Source organism: Ovis canadensis, chromosome 2, assembly GCF_042477335.2.
Source record: "Ovis canadensis isolate MfBH-ARS-UI-01 breed Bighorn chromosome 2, ARS-UI_OviCan_v2, whole genome shotgun sequence".
Taxonomy (NCBI): domain Eukaryota; kingdom Metazoa; phylum Chordata; class Mammalia; order Artiodactyla; family Bovidae; genus Ovis; species Ovis canadensis.
In genome coordinates, this window is record NC_091246.1 from 199,787,900 (window position 1) to 199,808,692 (window position 20,793).

The window sequence follows — 20,793 nt, forward strand, 5'->3', positions numbered from 1 at the left end:
TTATGTAAATGAAAATCAATACGCTTCTCATTTCAGCACCATTCGTTCTTGCTTACATTGGACATTTTTAGTACATTTTATTAAATGCGAACAACTTTTCATTCTTGCCGGGGAAATATAATGATCTTCTTGGCTCCCTGCCCCCTGCATCCCTCTAATCTTCACAGCTATGGCCACTTAGCCCCATCTGGAGGTTCAGCTTTATTCTGCATTTTGGAACTAATCTTGTCTCTAGGCTGGGGGTGTACAAGATGTCCTAGCCAAAAGCTAACTGATTCATCCACCAGCAGCCTTGCTGCTGGCTTCATTCTGACCCTGTAACTTATTTCTGAGATCCAAGGGCTTGTCCCAGCCCTTTGTAGCCAAGACTTGGCTCTGTACACTAGTTCCAGTAGGTGGGTATCCAGTATCTGTCCTTGGTTCATTTTCCAATTCCTTGATGATTGAGGTTCTGCTTTGCCCTTCTTCCTGTTCCCTTTGTAACTGAATTTCTTTTCCTAATTCTAGCAGCCATGGCTGTTGAATCTTTCTGATGCCACTTAACTTGCTCTAATCTCCTTGTTCTGTCTACCCACATACCACAGATCTGAGCTTTTGCTAGAACACCAGAGTGACACTGCTTGCCTGGACATTTTCCCACTGCCTGCTGCAGGCTTCTCTCTTGTCCCCAGCTCTAACCCTGGAGGTCTTGAGTCATTGGATCTAAGCTGCCTGCAATCTGTCCACCACATTATTCCAGACATGACAGGGGAGAAATATTTTAATTGCATCTCTGGTTGAATTGTTATACTAACATCCTCGAGTTACTTTCACCTCATATCTTTATCTTGACCTGCCACTTAAACACTTTAAAACTCAATTTCCTCTTTGTAAAGTGATCATAATAGAATCTACTCCTAGGATTATTACATAACTGAGAAAAAAAAGAATGCATACATATAGGTCAAGCCCATAGTAAATATCAGTCATTTTAATCTGCTATTATCATACCATTTCTTAGATCTTTGCAGTTGTAAAGTGAATGATCATTAGACAAGAATGGGGAATGGGAAATTCTTAAGAAAAAATTTGAGATCCATGTGAATTTGTTAAAAGTAAAATCGCTGATAGTAAGATATTTAATAGCATTAAAAATAAAGTTAAACTATAGATGTAGTCTTCAACAAACATTAAAAACTAAGATATTTATTTGTGGTGGATTCACGTCAATGTATGACAAAACCAATACAGTATTGTAAAGTAAAAACAAACAAACAAACAAAAAAAACTAAGATATTTTAAAGATACATTTCCTATCAACGTGTCCTGATATATAATGACTAAAACTGCACAGAGCTTTTAATTATTTCAGTCAGTTCAGTTCAGTCACTCAGTCCTGTCTGACTCAAAGCATGTAGAAGGAGAATAATTCTCTGAGTCGGTCATTTATCTTAGAGCAATATTTATACAACCATCTGGGGAGTTTTAATAAGTAAAGATTTAAGTCCCACTTCTCTGAAATTCTGATTCATTAATTTTGACATGGAACTAAAGATGTGTTCCAAAAATTCCCTAAGTAATCCTGATGATCAGCCAGGTTTTGGAACCAAAAATTCATCAGTCATTAAGATATCCAGGAGATTCTTAAGAACACATATGTTTGTTTACCTCAGGATGGTCAAACTAGTGTATAGACTCCCTGACTTGGCTCCTAGCTGACCACTGGCTAATGTCTGACAGGCATGGAAATCCTACTGATGCCAGCTTATATTAATGGGTGACTGTTTCACCTGGCTGGGTAATAGCAGTGCCTACTTGTAAGTTCTTTGTTAATTCACCTTAAGAATCTCAGTTTGCTTAGTTGGAATCCTCAGTTTAATCTACATTAAAAATACTCTAAATTGTTTCAGGTATAGACTGTTTCATTTTTGTCAAAATTGTCTTGCCTTAACTTTTCCTGTTTCTTAGCTAAATTCCCTCCACCCACAAAATGTTTGATCAAAATGATTGTGCTTCCCCCCCCCAACTTTACTGAAGTATAATTGGTATATAACATTGTAAATGTTAAGGTGTACAATGTGTATATTGCAATGTGATCACCACCATAGTGTTAGCTAACACTTCCATCACCTCACATAATTACCAGTTATTTTCTATGTGCGGTGAGAACATTTAAGATTTACTCCCTTACCTACTTTGATCAAAATGATTGTTAACTGCTCTAGGCAAACAAACACAAAAATGAAAGGGCTCCTGTTTGCTTTCCTGAAAGATATGTGTATAAAAGTTGTATATTAAGAGAGAGAGATAGAGAGAAAGAAAGATTGCCCCTTTCTACTATTATGCCACACAAAAACCTTTGGGTTGTTCACTGTGGGTATGAGATCTAGGTAGGGCCAATACATGTGGGCCCTGGAGAAGGAAATGACAACCTACTCCAGTATGAGAGTGGATGCCCTAGAAGGCAGACTTATTTAAAATAATGAATATTCAAAATCTGTTGAGTGTATCTTTAAAGGAGAAGCTGAGTAACACCTGAATGAAGGGAGTAGTTGATCCTAGACGGTGGCTCAGAAACCATTCCTTGCCCTAACAGCTCCCTAATTCAGCTATGGGTGTGCATATATATACCTTTAAATAAAACCTCTGTGGTTACCCAGATCCACCATCTTGGAGCAGATTAGCAATTATCCATTGTTTATTGACCATGCTTCTTGAGAGATGTTTTGGTAAATACACTTTTTCTCTCCATCTCTTAACATTGACAGTATTTGGGAGTCTCAGTGATATCTTATTATATCTTATCAAGTAATTCCCTAGACAGCTGTTTGGCTGACCCAACTCTTAGTTCAGCTGCAGAAATTCCTTCCTGTTATTGTAGCCCTCATCTTTCCTAGTTGAGAACTGGATTTTAAAAAATGCTGAAAATGTCTTCTTTTAGGAAATGATACAGTAAAAATAAATTATTTACCATTATTTTGTTTAAAAGAAAAAAACAGCACATTACCAGACATCCTCAGCATCTTCATCACATTCTGCACCAAACTGGCAAATATCACAGGTGGATGTCTCCTTTTGACTGGTTTCTCCTGAGCCTTCATGGACTATAAGATAGAAAAAAGGGAACAAAAAGAATTCAGATAAGTGTGCATAATATCAACTCCAAGACTATTTTATATGAAAGCTGCTACTTTTCCAATAGACATTTTTGCAATTGGAGCTCCATTAAGATTGTCATATTTGACTTTCTTCTTCCCCAAATTTGAAGAAAACAATGACATGCTAGTTACTGAAATGTAGTGAATAATTCTTTTTACCAGAAAAATAAACAATAGAGTTTACTGGATTTATCAAAATTGGTTGGTTAATAAACCATATGAAAGAATTAATTAAAAATAATGTAAATTGCATGGTATCACCAACTCAATGGACATGATTTTTGAGTAAGCCCCAGGAGATGGTGAAGGACAGGGGAGCCTGGCGTGCTGTAGTACATGGGGTCGCAAAGAGTTGGACATGACTGAGTGACTGAACGACAACAAAATTGTTACTGGCCTAGAGGAAAAATCTAGTGTCTATAAGAAACACTTAAAATTTTCTCAGTCCTAAATTATAGACTTTTTCATTTAAAGGCTTTAATATATAACTTAAAAAATTAAGGTGGGCAGCTTTGACTTTTTAGATATGTCTTTTCTCCCCCTCAAGATGTAAAAAGTACTTATAAGGAAAAATATATTAATTATAAATTTTAGAAAACACATTTTAATTGTTTTTTATACTACTTTCTTGAATCTTACATAAATGTTGCACAGAGCCCATCATTGTGATTTCTTCTATAAGGGCTATGAACATATATTTTATTTAAAAATATACAATTGTCACTGATGATAGTTATTCATGTTGGCTTAGACCATAAATTACAAGTGTAAAAATATGCTGTATACAATCTAATTATAAAATTAAGCTTTCAAAATTAGGGAAAAATAGTGTAAATCAATTTTAAAAATTTAGTATTTGAGTTCAAGAAATAAAAATCTGACATACAGATGGCTAACAAACACATGAAAAGATGCTCAACATCACTCATCATCAGAGAAATGCAAATCAAAACCACAATGAGGTACCATTTCACGCCAGTCAGAATGGCTGCTATCCAAAAGTCTACAAGCAATAAATGCTGGAGAGGGTGTGGAGAAAAGGGAACCCTCCTACACTGTTGGTGGGAATGCAAACTAGTACAGCCACTATGGAGAACAGTGTGGAGATTCCTTACAAAATTGCAAATAGAACTGCCTTATGACCCAGCAATCCCACTGTTGGGCATACACACCGAGGAAACCAGAATTGAAAGAGACACGTGTACCCCAATGTTCATCACAGCACTGTTTATAATAGCCAGGACATGGAAGCAACCTAGATGTCCATCAGCAGATGAATGGATAAGAAAGCAGTGGTACATATACACAATGGAGTATTACTCAGCCATTAAAAGAATACATTTGAATCAGTTCTAATGAGGTGGATGAAACTGGAACCTATTATACAGAGTGGAGTAAGTCAGAAAGAAAAACACCAATACAGTATACTAATGCATATATATGGAATTTAGAAAGACTGTAACAATAACCCTGTATGCGAGACAGCAAAAGAGACACAGATGTATAGAACGGACTTTTGGACTCTGAGGGAGAGGGAGAGGGTGGGATGATTTGGGAGAATGGCATTGAAACATGTATAATATCATATATGAAACGAATCGCCAGTCCAGGTTCAATGCATGATACTGGATGGTTGGGGCTGGTGCACTGGGACGACCAGAGGGATGGTACGGGGAGGGAGGAGGGAGGAGGGTTCAGGATGGGGAACACGTGTATACCTGCGGTGGATTCATGTTGATGTATGGCAAAACCAATACAATATTGCAAAGAAGTTAACCTCCAATTAAAATAAATAAATTTATATTTTAAAAAATCTGAGCAATACTTTTAGATGAAGATTACTATTCATGAATTAAAAAATATGTAGTTGACAGCAAAAATAGCTTTACTTATAGATAAAAAACTGCAACAACCTAACAACTGCATAGATAATATTATTCCATGGACAGATTATATACTTAAAAACATGTTGAAATCCAGAGATCCTTAAAAAGTGTATTTTCGCAAAAGGTTATGCATTTTCAATAGAAAAAGAACATAATTAAGTATGGCATTGGCTTCTAGCATTATGAACCCTAGTAAGGTAACATTTTTAACAAAGACATCATTTATTAAAGTGCACCCTGAACCTAACATATTCAACTTTACTTATTTAATATGATATTTTCATAATTTATTCTTTGTCTATTAACATGAGAGTTATTGATAGTTACAAAAGCAAAGCTCTTTATTCCTTATTTTCCAATTTACTGCTCAGCAAATAAGTGATTTGATTTACCAGAATAACAACAACAACAACAAAACAAAACCATCATTTAGAGAGTTGTGTTTTATAGTTTTTCCAGGAAAGATAGATTTATTTTTTCCAAAGCAACATTTTTTTCCCCGTACTTGATTTGCACTGCACATTAAAAAAGTTATGAATTAAACAGATCAACTTCAACTGCAAAAGTACTGATGGTATAGTTTTTAAATTGAAGTCTAAAAAAAGTGGTGTTCCTCCCCAGAAAGAAAGAGGAATTCTAGACTCTGCTAAAACAGACAGCACTTATTATCCACTCTATTACATTAATAGAGGCGAGACCATTAGAGTGGACTATGGGGATAAGAAGGAAGCTGGGGCCTCACCTCAGGGGAGCCTGAACAGCTGAGGCCCATCTCTTTATTACTTATTATTAACGCAACACTGAAACTGCTAATGGGAGAGAGCCTTTTAGTGTTAGCAAGATTAGCAGCTTCTAGACTAAAACTTCCTATCAGTCAGGAAACATACTAACACAATGGGAAGGTCCTTAATGAACAGTTATAGCCACTTATGGGCAGCCCCATCTTCTTTCACAGCAGGGATCCTTGGTTAGGGATCTACTGGAAGTAATCCAGGCAATGAATCGTGCTAACTCAGCGGAACTAATAATAATATTTCTACTGGAAGTCACATTACATTTCTATGAAAGGGCAGTTACTGGTAGACTTGAGATGTTTGGAAATTCTCCCACACAGAGAAGGAAGCCCAGAAGTAGCAGTAGCAAAATCTCCCTCAACAAATATTCTGGGAATAAAATGTGAAGCAATCACAATGAAAAATAAAGTAAAATATTTCCATACTTTCTGAAGCCCAGATTTGTACCTTTGTAATAAACAAATCAGCATCCAGCATTCATTTAACACTATAGACCAATGATTCTTAAATAGGATTGGGCTCAGAACCTCTGTAGATTTGGTTTGTTAATTTACATATTGTTTTTTAGATAAATGCCTTGAGATAACCTCAGAGGTACTGAATTTGTAGGCCTGGGGCTTGGAAATACACACACACACACACACACACACACTTAACAACTTGCTCCTAAGTATCTCTGCCTAAACAATACTGAGAAGACTTCCTCTGTCTCAAGCATCCTCCTCTTGCAGTGAATGTCTGGCTCAGGACTTCTGCCACTTTAAATTGCACAAGAAGCACCTGGAAGTTTTGTTAAAATAAATATTCTGATTCAGTAAATGTGAGGTGTATCCTGAGGTTCTAAATTTCTTACAGGCTCCCAGAAACTGCTGCTGCTGGTCCACAGACCACATTTTGAGTAGCAAGGATAGCACTGTATTTTTCCAACCACAATTCACAATGTATTAGTGGGTAGGGAAATACAGTTAGTGAGGCTCTATCAGCATTTTTGCAAACATTTTTGTAAACATGAAGCAGAAGGTACTGGGACAGAAAACACAGACCGCATCTTATTTAGCAAGTATAGTATTTACCTTATAACACTATTTTTGTTATACATATGATATCCAACCAGAGCTGCAACGTAAATTTTGTTTCTTTCTAAAGGTCACAGTCACAAAAGCTTGATAACTATTGAATTAGCACATGCTAGATCCTTGGAATTCATGTGTTGAACTGTACTGTTCCTTTTTCCTGTTCTTTTCAAAGTATAAAAAACAAGAAGAATTGGTGCTTCAGTTCAGTTCAGTTCAGTTGCTCAGTCGTGTCCGATTCTTTGCGACCCCATGAATTGCAGCACGCCAGGCCTCCCTGTCCATCACCAACTCCAGGAGTTCACTCAGACTCACGTCCATCGAGTTAGTGATGCCATCCAGCCATCTCATCCTCGGTCGTCCCTTTCTTCTCCTGTCCCCAATCCCTCCCAGCATCAAAGTCTTTTCCAATGAGTCAGACCTTCGCATGAGGTGGCCAAAGTACTGGAGTTTCAGCTTTAGCATCATTTCTTCCAAAGAAATCCCAGGGTTGATTTCCTTCAGAATGGACTGGTTGGATCTCCTTGCAGTCCAAGGGACTCTCAAGAGTCTTCTCCAACACCACAGCTCAAGAGCATCAATTCTTTGGCGCTCAGCCTTCTTCAAAGTCCAACTCTCACATCCATACATGACTACTGGAAAAACCATAGCCTTGACTAGATGGACCTTAGTCGGCAAAGTAATATTTCTGCTTTTCAATATGCTATCTAGGTTGGTCCTAACTTTTCTTCCAAAGAGTAAGCGTCTTTTAATTTCATGGCTGCAGTCACCATCTGCAGTGATTTTGGAGCCCCCCAAAATAAAGTCTGACACTATTTCCACTGTTTCTCCATCTATTTCCCATGAAGTGATGGGCCCGGATGCCATGATCTTCATTTTCTGAATGTTGAGCTTTAAGCCGACTTTTCCACTCTCCACTTTCACTTTCATCAAGAGGCTTTTTAGTTCCTCTTCACTTTCTGCCATAAGAGTGGTGTCATCTGCATATCTGAGGTTACTGATATTTCTCCCGGCAATCTTGATTCCAGCTTGTGTTTCTTCCAGTCCAGCGTTTCTCATGATGTACTCTGCATATAAGTTAAATAAGCAGGGTGACAATATACAGCCTTGACATACTCCTTTTCCTATTTGGAACCAGTCTGTTGTTCCATGTCCAGTTCTAACTGTTGCTTCCTGACCTGCATACAGATTTCTCAAGAGGCAGGTTAGGTGGTCTGGTATTCCCATCTCTCTCAGAATTTTCCACAGTTTATTGTGATCCACACAGTCAAAAGCTTTGGCATGGTCAATAAAGCAGAAAGAGATGTTTTTCTGGAACTCTCTTGCTTTTTCCATGATCCAGTGGATGTTGGCAATTTGATCTCTGGTTCCTCTGCCTTTTCTAAAACCAGCTTGAACATCAGGGAGTTCATGGTTCACATATTGCTGAAGCCTAGCTTGGAGAATTTTGAGGACTACTTTACTAGCATGTGAGATGAGTGCAATTGTGCAGTAGTTTGAGCATTCTTTGGCATTGCCTTTCTTTGGGATTGGAATGAAAACTGACCTTTTCCAGTCCTGTGGCCATTGATGAGTTTTCCAAATTTGCTGGCATATTGAGTGCAGCACTTTGACAACATCATCTTTCAGGATTTGAAATAGCTCTACTGGAATTCCATCAGCTCCACTAGCTTTGTTCATAGTGATGCTTTCTAAGGCCCACTTGACTTCACATTCCAAGATGTCTGGTTCTAGATGAGTGATCACACCATCGTGATTATCTGGGTTGTGAAGATCCTTTCTGTACAGTTCTTCTGTGTATTCTTGCCACCTCTTCTTAATATCTTCTGCTTCTGTTAGGTCCGTATCATTTCTGTCCTTTATCAAGCCCATCTTTGCATGAAACATTCCCTTGATATCTCTAATTTTCTTGAAGAGATCTCTGGTCTTTCTCATTCTGTTGTTTTCCTCTATTTCTTTGCATTGATGGTTGAAGAAGGCTTTCTTATCTCTTCTTGCTATTCTTTGGAACTCTGCATTCAGATGCTTATTTGCACTCCTTTGCTGATTATGCAGGAATGAGATTCATTTATACTAAAGTATTATTTTAACCATACATCTGTATTTTAAACCTTTTGAGCTGTAAAGTAAAATAATTATTTCCCTTTATTCTATAAAACACTGGAGGAGGGCATGGCAACCCACTCCAGTATTCTTGCCTAGAGAATCCCACGGAGAGAGGAGACTGGCAGGCTGTGGTCCATGAGGTCACAAAGAGTCAGACACAACTGAAGTGAATAAACACAGCACACTTTCTACAAAAGGTTAGGTTTCAGCACATGATTGAGGGGAATTTGAGGAGTAAGGGAGGTGGAGCTTCTGAAAGCATATTTTATATAACTGTGTGGTTTAGTTGCTAAATTGTGTCCAACTCTTTGCGACCCATGGACTGTAGCCCACCAGGCTCCTCTGTCCATGGGATTTTCCAGGCAAGAATACTGGAGTGGGTTGCCATTTCCTCCTCTAGGAGATCTTCCTGACCCAGGGATAGAACCCTGGTCTCCTGTTCCTGATTGCTGCAGGCAAACTCCTGCATTGCAGGCAGATTCTTTACCAACTGAACCATCAGGGAAGGCCATTTTATGGTTTTAAATATTTTATACATGCTACCCTACCCTCGTGGCTCAGACAGTAAAGTGTCTGCCTACAATGCGGGAGACCTGGGTTGGATCCCTGGGTAGGGAAGATCCCCTGGAGAAGGAAATGGCAACCCATTCCAGTACTCTTGCCTGGAAAATCCCATGGATGGAGGAGCCTGGTAGGCTACAGTCCATGGGGTCGCAAAGAGTCGGACAAGACTGAGCGACTTCACTATGCTATGCTATAGTCATAACTAATTTAATTAATTCCTATAAGAGTATTCTGGATTGGAACATTATAAGAGATGATCAAATTACCTCTCTCCTCTATTCTCCCTGCCCTCATGGTTTCATCTGGAAATTCTTACCAAAATTCCTTTATCATGACCCTATTCTGGCCCCACTCAGCTTCTCACAGTGGATGTACCCACCTATTAGTCCAGTTCTCTTACGAACTCACTATAATGCCTCTGTGCCTCTTATAATATTCCAAACTTATACTATTTCTTTTTTTTTTTGATTCTTTAAATCAGAATTTCAAGCTTTTAAAAATTTTATTTTTAATTGGAGGATAATTACAATATTATGTTGGTTTCTGCCATACATCAACTTGAATCAACCATAGGTATACATATGTCTCCTCCCTCTTGAACTTCTCTCCCCATCCCACTCTTCTAAAAAATATGGAATTTTTCACAGGCACAGGGGTCATGCTAATCTCTTTATCATTCCAATTTTAGTATATGTGCTGAAGTGAGTACACTATGTTATACTATTTCTGAAAACATGAAATATTAATGTTCAAACACAGTTATTCAATGTCATTTATTTGATTCAAAATTTCAATAAATTTTACATTCAGTGAAATGCTCATGTCTTTCAATCAATATTGAGGAACACATGCCAAGGACCAACTCAATCATTCCAGAAAGTTTGATTTTGCCGCCTTTTTAGCCATCTCTCTACCACTGTTCTGTCTTTCTATATAAGCCAATCAGTAATCTGATCTGTCACCACAGATGGACTATTTTGGAATATCACATCGAAGGAATCATACACTATGTAATTACTGTGTTCAGCTTCTACCAGTTGACATCATAGTTTTAAGATGAATTCAGATAGTTGCCCATATCAGTAGTTTATTTCTTTTTGTTACTTGGTATTCAGTTGAGTGAATATACCACGGTTAATTTTTCCATTTTCTTGTCCAAGGACATCTGCTTGTTTTCAGTTACTGGCTGGAAACAAAGACTATTTATGAATAAAGCTGTTATAAATATTCTTGTAAAAGACATTTTGTGTACATGAGTTACTTCTCTCAGATGAATACCTCACAGTGGGATTCTGATATTCAGATAGCCACACCAGCTTTCGTTTTCTTATTGTTTCTTTCTTTTTTTTTTTACTTTCAACCTGTTTCTTAGCTTATGCCTAAAGTGTGTTTCCTGTAAACAACATAAAGTAGAACCTCACTTTCTAAAAATTTTATTTATTGTTAATTTTGACTGTGCTGGGTATCCTTGCTGAGCATGGACGTTCTCTAGTTGTGGTGAGTGGATGTTCCTCTAATTGCAGTGCAGAGGTTTCTCATTGCAGCTTCTCTTGTTGCAGAACACAGGCTCTACGGTGCTCATGCTTCAGTAGTTGTGGCTCATGGACCCTACAGTTCGGACTCAGTAGTTGTGGTGCATGGGCTTAGTTGCCCTACAGCAAGTGGAGTCTTCCTGGACCAGGAATCAAACCCATGTTCCCTACTTTGGCAGGAGAATTCTCAACCACTGGACCACCAGAGAAATCCAGATCTCACTTTTTTTTTAATCTAGTCTGAATATTTCTGCATTTAATCAGGGTATTTAGTCCATTTTCTTACTGTAATTATTAATGTGTTTGGTTTTAAATCTCCTAACTTGGTGTTTGATTCAACATTTTTTTGTTTTATTCTTGAGTTGCAGAAATTTTTAATATATTTTGAGTACAGATTTAGTCAGATACAATGTATTGGGACATATTTTCCCAGTCTATTTTCTTTAATTTTTTTTTCTTTGTAGATGTGCAGACATTTTATTTTGATGAAATTTTTTATTTTTATGATTTGTCTTTTCTTTGTTATTTCTAAAAAGTCTTCTATTCAAAACTCATATGATATTCTTCTGTGTTTTATTCTATTCTCTATGTGTATTAATTTTTAAATTTTACTTTATGTTTAAGTTTGTGATCTACCTAAAATTGAATTTTGTGCATGATGTGAAGCAGAGATTAAGATTCTTTGTTCTTCCCATGTGGACATGATTTTTCTCTCTTGATCTGTCAGTGTGTTGAAATATATTGATTGATTTCCATAGGTTAAACCAACCTTACATTTGAGGCTAAGTCAAACTTGATCATGGTATATAACTTTTTTGCATATACTGCTGGATTTCTTTTACTTGTATTGTGGTGAGTATTTTTGTGTCGTGGTTCACAAGACATGCAGGTTATAATTTTCTTTTCTTGTATTGTTCTTGTTTTGTTTTAGTATTAGGGTTAAAATGGCCTCATGATATGAGTCGGGAAGCATTCCCATTTCCTCTATTCTATGAAAGCGTTTGTGGAAGATTATGATTTCATTGTTTATACAAGAATTTTCAGGTTTCCCTCATGGCTCTGGAGAAGGAAATGGCAACTCCAGTGTTTTTGCCTGGAGAATTCCATGGATGGAGGAACCTGGCAGGCTACAGTCCATGGAGTCACAAAGAGTCAGCCACAACTGAGTGACTAACACATATACACACACACACTCATAGCGCAGTTGGTAAAGAATCTGCCTGCAACACAGGAAACCCTGGTTCAATTCCTGGGTTGGGAAGATTCACTGGAGAAGGGATAAGACCCACTCTAGTCTGTTTTATTGCTTCCTTCTCATTTTTATTATTTTCTTTATGCTATAAACTTAGAGTTTAATTTATTTTCTAGTTTCTTAAAATGGAAGAAGTGCTTGATACCATTCTTATTTTCTAATACAGGTATTTACATCTGTACATTTTCTTCTAAAGACTTTTTTTGTGAAAAAATATAAATTGTAATATCCTTTGAGATTTCTTCTTAGACCCATGGATTATGTAGTAGTGCATTTTTTAACCTCCAAATAGTTCTGAGTTTTCAAAGGTATATTATTTTTATTTATCTTTAACTTAAATATCCAAAATTCATTGAGAATCATTTAAAATATACAAAAGATTTGTGTGGTCTTAAGGACACAGAGAAATGTAGAAAAGAGTCACTCCAGGTTTTAAAATTAAATGAAAAATAACAAGCATAATATAGGGTTTCATTAAATTCAAAGGATTTTAGAGTTAGGTAGGAAGAATTTTAGATCTTTTTACGAAACCCCCATCCCCTCAATGCAAAATTCAATCAAATGATCAACCTGGATGAGAGTTGAAACAAAAAGTAGAATTGTGTGAGCTACAAGAATAAATTGTTTTGGAGTGCTAAAAAGTCTGAAGTACTGAAAAGAGATCAGCCTGATTGTCCAGGCTTTGAAATAAATCTCTCTGGAGTTTGACAAGTCTATGTCTGGTGTTCAAGATGTTATATATGTACTAAAAAAATCCATCCAGAGTGATCTATCCATCATGGTTAGAGAAAATATTCTGTTTAATTTTAATCCTTTGAAATTTATTTAAACTTGTTTTATGGCCCAGAATATGATCTGTCTTTTTGACTATTCCATGTGCATCTTAGGATTTGTAATCTCTTATGGGGAGCGATTTTCTATAAATATTAATTAGCTTAAGTTGATGGTCTAAATCATCCATAATTCTTTTGATTTTTTTGCTTAATTGTTCTATTACTGAGAAAGGCGTGTTAAAATCTCTACTGGTGACAGTAAAATTGTTTCCATTTCTCTTTGGTTCTTTTGTTTCATCTTATATTTGGGAGCTCTGATATTGGTTGTGTAAATGGCAATCCACTCCAGCACTCTTGCCTGGAAAATCCCATGGACAGAGGAGCCTGATAGGCTACAGTCCGTGGGGTCGCAAAGAGTCGGGCATGACTAAGCAACTTCACTTCAAACATTTAGGAGTCTACGTCTTCTTTAATGAGTGACTGTTTAGCATTATGAAATGCCCTCTTTTACTCTCTGGTCACTCTATTCATCTTGAAGTCTACTTTGTTCTGATATTCAGAGAAACATACCAGCTTTCTTTCACTTGTTTTTTTTTTTTTCTTTACTTTTAATATGTTCATTCATTTATGTTTAAAGTGTGTTCCCTTTAAATAACATACAGTTGGATCTTGCTTTCCTATATAGTCTGAATACGTCTGCATTTACTCAGGGTATTTAGTCCCTTTACTTCTGTAATTACTGAAATGTTTGGTTTTAAGTCTACCAATGTGATGTTTGATTCATATTTAGCCAATCTTTTTATATTCCTCTGTTCCCTTTTCTGTCTTTTTTTTTTTTTTTCTGGGGAAGCAAATATTTTATGGTATTTATTTCATCTTACCTCTTCTAATAATTAGTTTGCTATATTCTTTGGTTATTGTATTGGTGTCTGCTTTAATGTTTGCAATACATAACTTTAAATTGTAATCTATTACTTCATGAACATTTTTTCAACTTTATAATTATACGTTTATCACAGTTTATCTTTTGCATTCTTATTATCATATATCATACTTCTACCTGTACTAAAGCAACTCATGTTCCTTTTAAAAATTAGTTTTACTTTAAACATCCATCTTACTCTAATTTCATAGGCAAAAAACCAGAAATGTCAGTGCTAATGGAGACTCCTGCCTGTCATCGTTAAATGATTATTTGACTTCTGATTCACATCTCTACTTTTGGAGACTTATCTATAGTCTTACATTCCCCATGGAAGACATTATAGGCATATGGCACTTATTGTAGATTGAATTATTTTGCCTATAAAAGGACTGTACATTCCTCTCCATGGCCATATGATTTGAAGTTCCATGACATCACTCATAGGTGTATGACTTGCTTTTGTTGTTGAAGTGTCAGTAGAAGTGAGAATCTGTATGAAAGCCAACATGTTAATTTCTACTTTGTTGCTTGTCCCCTTTGCATAAAAAAGGCATATTCCAGAATAGGAGCAGTTTCTTCAACCAGTCCCTAAATGAGAAGATAAATAGAGCAAGACCAGGATTGACCATAGCCATGGGAGCAAGAATTATGCCACTCACTGATGTTACAAGCCTGAGGTTGTGAGGTCACTTGTAACCATAGCTTTACCTAGTGAAAGACGGCTAATATGACCTGAATTAATGTTATCAATAAATTCTAAGGCAACATTTTTCATATCATTTTCCACACCTCAAATTTTGGGAGTATTACTGTACAATTTATATCTGCTTTTCAGTTCAGTTAAGTTGCTCAGTCGTGTCCGACACTTTGCGACCCCATGAATTGCAGCACGCCAGGCCTCCCTGTCCATCACCAACTCCCGGAGTTCACTCAAACTCACGTCCATCGAGTCGGTGATGCCATCCAGTCATCTTATCCTCTGTGGTCCCCTTCTCCTCCTGCCCCCAATCCCTCTCAGCATCAGGGTCTTTTCCAATGAGTCAACTCTTTGCATGAGGTGGCCAAAGTATTGGAGTTTCAGCTTCAGCATCAGTCCTTCCAGTGAACACCCAGGACTGGTCTCCTTTAGGATGGACTGGTTGGATCTCCTTGCAGTCCAAGGGACTTGCAAGAGTCTTCTCCAACACCACAGTTCAAAAGCATCAATTCTTCAGCTCTCAGATTTCTTCACAGTTCAACTATCACATCCATATATGACCACTGGGAAAATCATAGCCTTGACTAGATGGAACTTTGTTGGCAAAGTAATATCTCTTTTATCCCAGTCTATGCACTCTTCCCACTTTCTTCTCCATTTGACTCTAGTACATCACTTTGACAGATATATAATTTGTCCCACTTAAACTAGCCATAGTATACACATTAAACCTAATAAACACAGTAAAGCAAGCCATAAACAAAACAAAAAGACAATCTACAGAATGATAGAAATTGTTTGCAGGAAATTAATATCCGAAATATAAAAAAACTTACACAGTTCAATAACAACAACAAAAACCACGCAACCCAATCAGAAAGTCGGCAGAAGACCTAAATAGAAATTTCTCCAAAGATGACAAACAGATGGCCAATAGGCACATGTAAAGATGCTCAATATCACTAACTATTAGAGAAATGCAAATCAAAATGACAATGAGTTTTCTTTACCTTTACACTGGTCAGAATGGCCATCATCAAAAAATCTACAAGTAACAGATGCTGGAGAGGGTATGGAGAAAACAGAAATAGACCCAGAGACATAGAAAACAAACTCATGATTACCAAAGAGGTAAGGCGGGAGGGATAAATTCGAAATCTGGGACTAAGAGATATAAAAACTACTACATATAAAATAGATAAACAACAAGGACCTATTGTGTAGCACAGGGAACTATATTCAATATCTTACAATAATCCATGATCAGAAAGAATCTGAAAAACAGTGTATATATATACATATAACTGAATCACTTTTTGTACACCTGAAAATTGTAAATCAACTGTACTTCAGCTAAAAAAAACCCCAAAACCCACAAAAAAACATAGTATAAATATGCATAAATAGAAACCTCCATGTGCATCAAGTCTGAAATAAAGTAAGGGGTCCCTGAAACAATCATAATGCATCAATAGAAAGAGTGAGATTTCTAAGCTTAAATATGATTTATAGATACTGGTTCTACACCCATTTAAATTATTAAAAAGTTAAAAAAAAGTATACACATTTTATGTAGATCTTAATCCGAAGTTTTTAAAATTTAGAATGCATTTTTCCTTTGCATTTTAGAGTCAATATTAATCTAGTAGTCAGTGCTTTTTGTTTTTGTTTTTTAAATAGATGACAAAGTTATCATGCCTTGGTAGGCATGTACTTTTTTCCACTTTATTTACATAGATAAAGGATTTGTCAGTGATACCATTCAATGTTATCTGTTGTAACTAAAATTACTTTATCAAATTGTAAACAGTGATTTTTTCTTTCTGAATTACTTGCATAAATTTCTATCTCATTATCACCAAAAAGCTGAACTTGTGAGTTTATCCTCCAATGAAGAAAAATTGCTTTTAAAGAATAGAAACAAATCAAAACCCTCCATTCCATTTTTTAATTTGTACAGTTTTGTCTGTTTTGCTTTTTGTATGGCAGTTTTACCTCTCACTTGCCTCTCCCACATGTAAGTTGAATTTAAATGATGGAAGCTGCTGACAGTTTCTAGAGGCTCAGACAATTCTAAGCTGTTGTTTATGAGCCATAGTCATGTTCTTTTTTACATTTTCCAACATTTCCCTAGAAACCTAAATGTCTATAAAGAAAAAAAAAAGAAATACTTTCTTTTGATTCATATTGCAATGTGTTGATATTGTCATATGAATAATAAGTGCACAGTTATCATATTATTGAAATGCTGAAACAAGAGGAGTAACATTTTGGTCTCCTATTTACAAAACTAGCACAGATTAATTCTGTGTGGGTATCAGGGCCATAATGCAGTAAGATGTATTCAGATTTGTGGAAGGAAATTCATTATCTTTGCTTCTTTTTAATTAAAAGAAGTACAAATCCACTGATAATTTTTAATAAGTGATTTAAATGCCAAAAAACTAAAGGAAGGTTGAAATTACACTTATACAAAATGGTTTAAAAGAACCAAGTTCATGACTGAGCAAATGTAATTTTATATTAAACACTCAAAAGAAGAGATCATTACAGAAAATCTAATTTTTCATAATTAAGCTAGTTTGCTAGAGTTTGACAAGGATTCTTTAGAAATCACATATAATTTATCTTCTCCACAACTGAAAATAATTTAAGACATTAATACAACGTTACTATGTTCAGGCATAATTCTATTGTCATCATTTAAATCTGACTGATTTCACTTAGCCCTGAATTAGAACTAAAGATATTCAGTTGATTAGAAAATAAAGAAAGAGAATGAAGTAAAGAAAGGAGAATGAGAGAAGGAAGGATGGGAAGGAAGGATGGAAAGAAGGAAACAAGAAATGAAGAAAGCTTATTAAGCTTGTTATCAGGCATGGCAGAATTCATCAGAGCAAGTCACCATGCCAGGCTTCATGAAACTCTTACTGCATCAATCATATGATAATTACACCCAAAGATGCTTTTATTATACTCAGTATAATTAATTTGTATCATTTTATGTAAATTAATACAAATAATTAAAATTTTCCTTATTAAATGCCTCAAAGGTGTGAAATTTATATTTTATTGGTAAGTGATGAACATTGACTTGGGATGAATGAGCTACTGTAAAGCATAGCAAGTACCAAATTCCAATTAGAGGACATTAGGTGAGACTATGGAGAAGGCAATGGCAATCCACTCCAGTACTCTTGACTGGAAAATCCCATGGGCGGAGGAGCCTGGTAGGCTGCAGTCCATGGGGTCATTAAGAGTCAGGCACGACTGAGTGACTTCACTTTCACTTTTCACTTTCATGCATTGGAGAGGGAAATGGCAACCCACTCCAGTGTTCTTGCCTGGAGAATCCCAAGGATGGGGGAGCCTGATGGGCTGCCGTCTATGGGGTCGCACAGAGTAGGACACAACTGAAGCGACTTAGCAGCAGCCGCAGCAGCAGGCAAGACTAAGAGTTAGTAAGTGGAAACAGTAAACGTACTTGGCACTTTTTTGCACAGATTTGCTGATGAGGAAAACAGAGAATGAGGCATTAGTTAGAAAAGGCCTTGGGGTCAAGAAAGGGATTTTTTTAATGAAAGGAGGAAGTTGAAGCATCACTGTCAGACTGAGAACAATGATGGAACAGAAAGGAACAAATTTATGGAGAGGAGAAAGGGCCTAAGCACGAAGCAATGTCCTCAGGAAGGATGGGTTTACACACGGGTGTAATGTTTGGTCTTAGAAATACAAATACATCTTCTGGCTCATGGAAGTTATCTACAGATGTAGACAGGAGGTGACATGAAAAGAGGAGGATGAAATAGATCTCTTCTGATTGCATTTATTGCCTGTATTGCATTTGCACTCAAAAGAAAGGTCATCAGTTGAGAGGACGTGATAGGAAGAGACAAAATGTGAAATATAGGGGAGTAAATGTGAATGACATTACTTTGCCAACAAAGGTCCGTCTAGTCAAGGCTATGGTTTTTCCAGTAGTCATATATGGATGTGAGAGTTGGACTGTGAAGAAAGCTGAGCACCAAAGAATTGATGCTTTTGAACTGTGGTGTTGGAGAAGACTCTTGAGAGTCCCTTGGACTGCAAGGAGATCCAACCAGTCCATTCTAAAGGAGATCAGTCCTGGGTGTTCTTTGGAAGGAATGATGCTAAAGCTGAAACTCCAGTACTTTGGCCACCTCATGCGAAGAGTTGACTCACTGGAAAAGACCCTGATGCTGGGAGGGAATGGAGGCAGGAGAAGGGGACGGCAGAGGATGAGATGGTTGGATGGCATCACCGACTCGATGGATGTGAGTCTGAGTGAACTCCAGGAGTTGGTGATGGACAGGGGGCCCTGACATGGTGATGGACAGGGGGCCCTGACGTGCTGCGATTCATGGGGTTGCAAAGAGTTGGACACGACTGAGTGACTGAACTGAACTGAACTGAATGTGAATGAAGAAAGACCAAGTCTTTGTAAATCTTTTTTTAACACTCATTTGTGTTTAACTCTTCTAAATAGTTAATCTCTGATGAACAAAGATATAGTTTTATTAACTTACACTTCTGTATGTCATTAGTACATGACTTTTGGTATTAATAACTTAAAGACATTTTGTGACATAGAAAGTTTCATTTGAATCATCAGATAAAGACTAAATTGTCAATACAGTCAACTTTAATTTGCTTAATATTTGTTTTAGTAGAGGGATTCTACAGTCTAGTAACAACCTATCTGTCATGTTTCTTTCCTATTTTCCCATTCTATCACCACAGTACTAGTTCAGATCCTCATCATTCTTGCCTAAACTTCTAACTACCTGATCGCTGAACTTGCAAACTTGCCTCTCTTAAATATATTTCCCATGTATTGTATTAAAATGAAAATCTTACATGCCATTTAAAGTTGAAAATGAATGAAGTAATCTAAAGGCAATTATGTGATAGACAAAATTTAGGCCTAATGCTATGAGAGCTGGATTTTGTTTATCCAAGTTCCTTCTTGGTCCCCAGATTTCTTGCTCATAAAATGAGATGCCTGCCCTGCTTAGCTCACAGGTGGTGGTGAGAAGGTGTGAAAATGCTTTGCACCCTCTAAATTGCTCTGCCACCTTAAGGTGTTAATACTAAAAAAGTGTTGAAGTTAAGTCATTGTTTATCCCAAGTAAGAAGGTTCTTTGAAGGAAGTTCAAGCCTGGGCATCACAAACATGAATTTTTGGCTCTTGTGAGTGGCCTTACAGTGATACTGTAAGGGAGTAGGGAAATATGAATCATAAAACAATATAACAAAATAGAGGAATAAAAATATTGAGAGACTTGTAGAAAAAGTTCTATACCCAAACATCCTCATTTGGTTTCTCAAATGACAGGGTAAAAGGATTGAGGGGGGAGCAGGTAAGAAGTGGATGAGAAGTCTCAGAAAAATAGCCTCAGAAATTGCTCAAGGAGCTCTGGGCTCTGCTCATCTTGAAACAAAGAAAGCACTAAAATGATCATTTCTTTATTATTGTTGAAGATAGAATAAAATAAGAACTTTACATTTTACTTTTCAACCTGCCTGTTATGGGCATCGGCTTTCACTGTAAAGCCTGCAAAACATATTCATCTAAGTCTAATTTCTAAGTCTAAATGAGACTTAAGAATAAAATTTATAAAGATCAAGGCTTGTTTAAATATATAACTTATTGATATAAATAGGCCAATCAAATAAAAGAGCAGCAGTAATAAGGAAGCCAATTTTAAGAGGTCAAGGCATTTCATAGAATTGGTACTTACAGCAATATTTTTTCTGAATTGTCTATAACGTTTCCAGCCTATTTTTGCTATTAAAGGTCCAGTCCCTAGTTTTTGGACTCACAATAGCCAAAATAATGGGAAGAATGTCAGGGCTGGGATTCAGTGTTGGTGCTTAGTTTCAATCTTGAGTTGGATATAGCCACACTCCCTTTTCCACCCCTGCTTGTTTTACATTGAGAGACCCCTGCTTTATCTCTCCAAGTGCCCTCTGCCTATTGGCTCTGGTTGGTGGAATTCAGTGACTCTTGTGATTTCCTTTTCCAATCTACAG

General features: G+C 36.7%; 1 protein-coding gene and 1 pseudogene across 1 annotated transcript in view; both read right to left on the reverse strand.

The window, feature by feature from the left end:
- TMEFF2 (transmembrane protein with EGF like and two follistatin like domains 2) overlaps positions 1-20,793 on the reverse strand; it is a 284,384-nt gene that overhangs the window by 123,838 nt on the left and 139,753 nt on the right. Inside the window, exon 5 of the mRNA XM_069577898.1 lies at positions 2,987-3,083. Within this exon, the coding sequence (XP_069433999.1) occupies positions 2,987-3,083 (97 nt within the window). The remainder of the gene's footprint in view (positions 1-2,986; positions 3,084-20,793) is intronic.
- LOC138434863 (U6 spliceosomal RNA) lies at positions 10,186-10,269 on the reverse strand (annotated as a pseudogene).